The following is an 8,055-nucleotide window of genomic DNA, read 5'->3' on the forward strand; positions in this document are numbered from 1 at the left end:
TTTTTTTTTGTCCAGACGTACGCCTCTATAGACTCAGAACGCATTACAACGCGTTAATGGAATTCGCATACTTGCCTATGTCGATGCCAACATCAGGCGTTACTTTATTATTTCTTTTCGTTTTTTGTGTCAGAAAAACGAAGCGGTACTAGATGAAAACGTGGCGCCGCATGACGCATTTCACGCCTTTTGCGCTTTGTAATTAACTTGGCGTTTGTAATGGTCGAGACTTTGAGAAAGGAACCGAAGCCCATGACGAGTGCGCTAGGAAATTATAACGAAACCTAAATTGATACTCTGCTGTCTTACACTGGCCGTAGTGGCAAGGATGGGCCTGCCTCACCGCATACGTCAGCTTATACTCTTGTACCAGTGTAGATAACCTACCGCTCTTCATCCTTTTACGCTGTCACTTTGCTGACTTCTTCTTACTTTAACTGCTTCGTTTTCTGTCATTCCATTCATACATATATACCAAGGGAAGGTGTATAATCAGGGCGTGTAGAGGTCGTGATGTGGCAACAGCAACTGAAACGCTGTTTCGCAAATATCTAATCGCAGAGGCAACAAACTGGAATGTATTCGAGGAAATGCATTTTGCAAGTTTAACCGCAGATCTCGCATGTACTGGTTTCATTTGCTATGAATAATTCTTTTGACGTAGACGTATGCAAAGTTTCAACATACCGGTCCATGCAAATCGCCAAATTTCTGCTGATGGCAATGACTCGCAAAGGAAACGAACCCTGAATTGAGATTAGAAACGCCCATGCTGAATTATTCTTTTTAATGAAAAAAAATGTCACAGTTTCACCCAAATGGCGAAGCATCGATTACGATAGCAAATTAGCAGACAGCTGTACGAAGTAAGGATAATAGTTTTTTCGCCCGTATAGACTTCTTAACATTCCCTTACTAACTAAACTATCAAGGATTGTGTCACGCGCGCACAGGCTGTTAAGAACAGCCAGCTGCAATGCAAGTTTTGCCACCCAGTTGCGACTATGGCGGCAACATTCCGAGAGCGTCGCCGCACACCTCTTGCCACGGCGTGACTAATTTGACGGTGTGTGAACAACAATACGTGCGTCCTCGACTCTCCGTCGTTCGAGCCGAGTTTGACGAAGTCGCCATTGTAACTAAACTGGCTCGGTGGACCAACTACTGTTACTGAGCCGCGGGAACTTCAACTGACACCCCTTCCCACGCGCCGACCAAGACGCTAGACAAAAGGCGGCCGGTGGGCGCGCGGCAGTTCGGGAAATAAATGCCCCTACGGTGCCTCGTTCTCCCCTACGGTGCCTCGTTCTCACCTACGGTGCCTGGTAAACTCGACTACGGTGCTTGGACGGCCGTTTCCGTTCACCTGGGTATCAGGGAAGGACCGAGTGTTTAAAAACCGCTGTTGTGCGGCTGCTCAGGTCACTCTCTCTCAAGCAGTCATGTTGGACTGAGGTACTTTCTCAAGCAGTCAAGTTAGACTGATATAAATACTGTAAATAAACCCATATTCCTCGTTCTCGATGAGAAGCAGTCCTTCCCTTCATCAACGTCCTCAGCGTGGATAAGTTGGACGACGGCATGGGCCAGCTACCTTCTAATTCATGCCCGACTCCAATCTTGATAACGGATCACGAGCGATGGGATTGAACCCCCAATCATAACAACTGGCTGACAGCGGTGAGATGGACTTTGCGACGTGGTGCTGTGACTGCGGTGAGTGCTTGGTTCTTGCTTTGACTCTCTAGGCTTCACTTTGTGGTTGTTCTGTTTAGAACAGTAGGGAAGCTAGATTGTTGAGTGTTAGCTAGGTTGTGTTTTCCTAGCTAGATTTAGCGAGCAGGATCAAGGCAGTAACGCAGCAATCTGGAGTTAAGGAGACTGCTGAGAAACGAATTTTTTATTGTTGGTGAGGAACTGGGCCTAGATGTACGCAAGGAAATGCTAAAATCGGAATTATTGCAGCTAATTTCCGACCAGGCCAGTGAGGAAGAAATTGAAATGGCGTTGGAACTTCTGACAAAAAGAGAAGAACAGGACAGAGAGAGAGAGAGAGGAACGTGAGTTAAGAAAAATGCAACTTGAAGTTGAAAGCAAACGTTTGGAGTTCTCTCAAGCAAATGCAGGGGCTCTGGGACGATCAAGTGAGGCAGCATCATACCGCATGGACAGGCTATTAAAGCCATTTGAGGTCGGGACCGACATAGGCTTGTTCCTAAGCAATTTTGAAAGGACTTGCGAGAAGATGAACTTCGGCCCGAGTACACGGCCACAGCGGTTGCCGTCTATGTTGCCGTGTGAGGCGGCGGAAGTAATCGCCAGACTGAGTGCACAGGATGCATATGATTATGCAGAAGTTAAGGCTAGTCTCCTGAGGAAATACCGCCTTTCAGCCGAAGCTTTTTGGCAAAGGTTTAGAAGCACAGGCAAGAAAGATAGCGAGGGGTATCCGGAGTTTGCATACGGCTTAAAGGCCAACCTAGTCGAGTGGCTGAAAAGCGCGGAAGTGTATGACAGCAGAGATATGATCATAAAATGCATGTGTCTAGAGCAGTTTTACAAAACCATCCCCCAAGCTGTGAAACTGTGGGTGCAAGACAGAGGGAATGTAAACACTGTGGAAAGGGCGACTGAATTAGCCGAAGAGTACGCAACCCGTAGAAAGTTGAACGCCGAGGACGGAAATTGGGATGGTCGAAATGGACCGCGGAAACCATTTCCGTTCAAAAAGGGTTCGCAAACTAGACGATCGGAGCCTGTAGACGTGGAGGAAAAGCCCGCAGAATAGAGCGAGGAGAAACTTAACGGGGAAACCGCACAAAAGGAACAGAAAAGAAAATTCGAATCTTTTAGGACGATCCACTGTTATAAATGCAACAAACTGGGACATATAGCTGTAGACTGCGGGAAGCCTAGCGTAGTTTTCTCCTACGTGGAGGAAAAAGACGAGAATATGGAACTTTTAAGCTCCTATCTGCACGACCTGCAAGTTACTGGCAAACCATGCCGAGTGCTAAGAGACAGTGCCGCCACGATGGACATTGTCCATCCGTCTTACGTGACGGTAGATGACTTCACCGGAGAAGTAGCGTGGATCAAACATGTTGTAGAAGAACACAGCGTATGTCTGCCCATGGCCACAGTCAAAATCTGTGGACCATTCTGGCACCTAGAGACCGAGGCTGCAGTTTCCAAATTTTTGTCACTGCAGTACCCTTACATCTTTTCGAATCGTTCAAATCAGTTACTGCGTGAAAAAGGGCTTAAACTGGGAGAGGGCGTAGTACAGACATTGACCCGCGGCCAAGCTCGTAAAATCGCGTCGCTTTCGCCTGAAAATGCACACGCTGCTCCAGCAGAAGCAGAAAAGGGGATAGCTTCAATATCCGAGTCCGAGCTAGGCTTGAGGGATGAAAAATCAGTCGAGGAGAGCCTGCCAGCTGACCAGCTCATTGAGAGCGTAGCACTAGAGTGTCAAAGTTCAAGCCTGCAGGAAGAGCGAGCTGACGCACTCCCTAGTGAGACAGGGTCGTTATTATCACCGGCCTCAAAGAAATTTGATCAGCTCTTACGTGTGGATAGGGAGTCATTGGAAGCCGAGCAAAAGAATGATGAGAGCTTAGCTAAATTACATCACACAGCCAAAGAAGGCATTGCTAGGCGCAACGGGACGACACATGAGAGAGGTGGATTGTTGTATCGGCACTGCAGAGATCGAAAGGGTGGGATTTTAGATCAGTTAGTCGTACCTACTAAGTATGGGGAGGACCTTTTGAGTCTGCCAACACCTGCAGAAGTAATATCCGTACACTCGAAAGCGTCCAGGCCCATGCACTTAGAGTGTGTCTTGGATTGCCGCGGTGTTCGTCAACGGCTGAAACGATTGCCATTGCACACGATTTCCCAGCCAAGACCCATATAGTCATGGAAGCGCTCAGAGCACACGTAAGACACCTTGCTCGAGCCCCTGCCCATCATCTGGCCTCACTGCCAGAGGATCGACCACGTGCTTCCTTTTGTGAAACAGTCCTGCCTTATCGTGCATACCTTCCATCAGGTTATACAGCTCCAGCGAAAGTTCCGTTTCCACCATGGTGCTTGGCTCAAGCAAATGTTCGACTAGTGGTACCAGGAATACGAACAAAAGCCCAACTCTCGTCTCCAGCACTCAAGCAGCTTTCACTGCTCTTGCTGTATGAGACGTGCAACGAGCATCATCATCTTTATACTGACGCTTCAACCACGGTGAATCGGTCTGCAGGATCGGTGATCTTTCCTGCAAAACCTTCCACCATAAAGATTCGACTATCTCACCAGACTACATCGACTGCCGCGGAGCTTGCTGCTATTCGGTGTGCACTTCGTGTAATTTCTGAAGAACTACCCAGGAAATGGAGCGTGTTCACTGACTCCAAGGCTGCTCTTCATTGTTTGGTTTCTGCCTTACGCCGAGGACCCCACGAACCACTAGTTATGGAAATCAGACTGCTGCTTCACCACCTCGTCGAGCAAGGACACGACATCACGTTGCAGTGGATTCCAAGCCACTGTGGCATAATGGGCAATGAACATGCCGACGCAGCAGCACGATCTGCACACGAGGAGGGCTTGCAAGACTCCATTCCATTCTCAAGAACAGACGCTGCAACGAAAATTCGTGTGCTTGCAAATGAAGCCATCAAAACTTTATTGAACACACCCAGCTTAAAGCATACACGTCTACACCGACTGGACCCATCCCTTCGACTTCGACCCCCACCTGGACTCTCTCGACTCGAAACAGCAGTACTTTGCCGACTGTGGCTTGGTGTCGCCTACACAAGATCCTTCGCCTTCCGAGTCGGTATGGACGACAGCGCGGCTTGCAGACACTGCGGCGGCGAAGAGACTATCGAACACGTGCTTTGCCACTGTCCCCGATACAGCGTGCACCGGCTGTCACTAGCGACCGCGCTGGCACGCCTTGACGACAGGCCACTTTCAGAACAGTCAGTTTTGGAATGCCGACATGAACTGTCGTCGCAGCAAAAGTCGGTCAAGGCTCTGTTGACTTTTCTACGTGACAGTGGCCTATTAGAAAGACTATAATGACCCCATTTCGTCCCTTTTCATAATTTTTTTCTTACGCTTTCATTTTTGTCACGCTCTTCTTTCCGCTTTCCCTTCCCCTAGTGCAGGGTAGCAAACCGGACGTTTTAGGTCTGGTTAACCTCCCTGCCTTCCTCTCATTTGCATCTCTCTCTCTCTCTCTTTTGAGTCTCTGTCATGGAAATGGGTGGTCCGGCCACCTAGGCATAAACAAATCAAAGGAAAGATTGCTTATGGAATACTACTGGCCTGGTTGTTTCAAAGACGTAGAAAACTTTGTAAGATCATGCGACGCCTGCCAGCGCTCGGGTAAACCAGGAGAGACATGGAAAGCTCCACTAAAGGTAGTGCCCTTAATAACAGAACCTTTCAGACGACTTGTGATAGACACGGTAGGGCCTCTGCCAAAAACAAAATCGGGTTACAGGTACTTGTTTACCATGCTGTGTCCGGCTACAAAGTTTCCAGACGCAATCCCTCAGAAAGAGCTCAGCTCCACCGAAGTAGTAGACGCGCTTTTGACAGTGTTTGCACGAGTTGGGTTTCCAGCCGAAATTCAGGCGGATCAAGGGTCAGTATTGACCAGCGCACTGACTTCCATATTCTTGCAAAAGTGCGGGGTAAAGTTAATACACAGTTCTGTCTATCACCCTCAGTCAAACAGGAGACCGCCTCCCTACCGCACGAGCGACTGGCAGGACGACAACTCGTCTACTCAGATGGCTCGGTGACGCTGGACGGGTCCGGTGCTGCGGCTTGCACGGCACCGGGCATCTCGGAAACGCGCCAGTGCCGACGGCGCTTTGCCGTGTCGTCGACAGTGGCCGAACTTGCCGCCATCGATCTCGCTGCCAACCTCCTTTTGGAACATCCGAACATTGTCTCAGCGGCCATTCTTACTGACTCTCGTGCGGCGCTTTGCATGTTGGCCAGGGACTACGCCGGAGTGCCCCTTGTTGTTCGAGTTGGCTGCAAGCTGCGACACATCGTCAATCAAGGCTGCGACCTGGCGCTCCAATGGATACCCGCACACATCGGATTGCCATGCAACGAGGAGGCAGACTCCCTTGCCAAAGTGGCGCACGGTGAGCGCTTTCCCCTCACCCACTTGGTGACGAGCTTCGACGCGGCCAAGACAGCGGTTCTGCGCAGCCTCACTGCTAAACACCCCGATCGGCGCGTCGCGGCGGGAACGCACCCGCGCCTGCTCCCGCGTGCGGGCCTCTGTCGAGGTGACTGCGCCTTCCTTCTCCGCCTGCGCATCGGCTGCTACAAAACAGCGGCGCGCACACACAGACTCACGGGAACCGGCAGCCCCGTGTGCGGTAGCTGCGACGGCGTGGAGACACTGGAGCATCTTCTGCGTCACTGCCCGGCCTTCGGGACCGAGAGGGAGGCTCTGTACGCCTCCTACCACCGATGTGGCTTGCCATCCACCACCCTGCAGTGCCTACTCTTCCCCAATGCTCACAGTTCCATCACCGAGCGTGCATTTTCGGCATTGATCGAATTCCGTGAAGCAACGCACCTCAGAGCGCGGCTGTAGGCCCCGCAAACGCTTAGCTACATTGTCCTTTCTTTTTTTTTACTATTCCGGTCTCTCTCTCCTTTTTACTTCCGGTCTCTATCTCCTTCATCTTTTTCTCCCCATACCCCTTCCCCGTGCAGTGCTGTTGAGGTGTCCTCCTGTGAGAGACAGTTACGGCACTGCACTTATCTCTTCCATTTCTCTTTAAAAATCACTTCACACACACAGTGTAGAGAGGTGGCATTCGGTGCTTAAGCGAGTTTTGCGTGCGCTCTGTTACGAGCACAAGAAGGACTGGGAGAACTGTCTGCCGGCAACATTGTTTGCTTTGCGAACGGTTCCACATGAGGCTAGAGTGTTCTCGCCAGCAGAACTAGTGTATGGGAGGACACTCCGTTCTCCACTGATAATGTTAAGAGAGATGTGGGAAGAAAGAGGAGAGAGTCCAACAGGGGTTGAATACGCGCTAGATTTGCTGGAACGGCTAAGCGCAACCCAAGAACTAGTCCAAAAGAACATAGGAGAGGCGCAAAAGAACGCCAAATTCTATTACGACAAGAATGCGAGGCTTCGTACGTTCAATGCCGGAGACCACGTAATGATCCTCAAACCTTCAAGAAAGAACAAGCTTGAAGTTCACTGGGACGGGCCTGTTAAAGTGTTGCACAAACTTTCATATACTAACTATGCTCTGAAAACGCCCGGTCGCAGGAAGGACGTGAGGATATATCACTGCAATTTGATGAAGCCGTATGTAGAGCGGAGCGGAGTCGTTAACTATACCATCAAAGAGCAGGATGGCACTAGTACCAAGTTTAAGGAGTATAGGGCAACCTCCAACTCTGAAATCGGCATAGAAGAAGTAGCAGAACACTCGGTAAGCTCGCGCGCTCTAATACCCGAGCAGCTAGATGAGCTAAAAGGGGTGTTAGGGGAATATATCGACAGGTTCAGCGATCGGCCAGGTAGAACCGAACTAATAACGCATGAAATAGAGCTGACATCAACCGAACCCGTAAGATCAAAGCCTTACAGGGTGTCTCCAAGACAGAGAGAAATTATGGAGGCAGAGATTCAGCGCATGCTAGAGTTGGGAATTATTGAGCACGCTGAGAGTGAGTACACGTCACCGCTAATACTGGTAGAAACCCCTAACAAGGACCCTCGTCCGTGTGTTGACTACAGGAAGTTAAATACCATCACTAGGAGTCAGCTGTACCCAATACCCAACATTGAGGAACGAATTGAAAGAGTTTGCGCTGCTAAATACATTTCAACTATAGATCTCGTGCGGGCGTACTGGCAAGTTTCCCTTTCAGAAAGTGCCAGCCGCTATGCCGCATTCATCTCACCTGTAGGCACTTTTCGCACTCTCGCACTCAGCTTCGGGCTGAAGAACGCCCCGTTTAGCTTCTCTAAGTTAATGGATATTGTCCTAA

At 49.9% G+C, this 8,055-nt stretch overlaps 1 protein-coding gene across 1 annotated transcript; it reads left to right on the forward strand.

Moving 5' to 3' along the window:
* Window positions 1-2,120: 2,120 nt before the first annotated feature.
* On the forward strand, window positions 2,121-6,634 carry LOC126547955 (uncharacterized). The gene is made up of 2 exons (XM_050196019.1): window positions 2,121-2,144; window positions 5,753-6,634. Exons 1-2 carry the CDS (start codon window positions 2,121-2,123, stop codon window positions 6,632-6,634), a joined length of 906 nt encoding a protein of 301 aa, XP_050051976.1.
* Window positions 6,635-8,055: the final 1,421 nt, after the last annotated feature.

The sequence above is a fragment of the Dermacentor andersoni genome, chromosome 1, assembly GCF_023375885.2.
Source record: "Dermacentor andersoni chromosome 1, qqDerAnde1_hic_scaffold, whole genome shotgun sequence".
NCBI classification, from domain to species: Eukaryota; Metazoa; Arthropoda; class Arachnida; order Ixodida; family Ixodidae; genus Dermacentor; species Dermacentor andersoni.

Coding starts and splice junctions, on each gene's coding strand:
- LOC126547955 (XM_050196019.1), top strand. CDS start 2,121: ATGCAGGGGCTCTGGGACGATCAA. Junction 2,145..5,752: donor AGGGGCTCTGGGACGATCAA/GTGAGGCAGCAT, acceptor TCAGTCAAACAG/GAGACCGCCTCCCTACCGCA.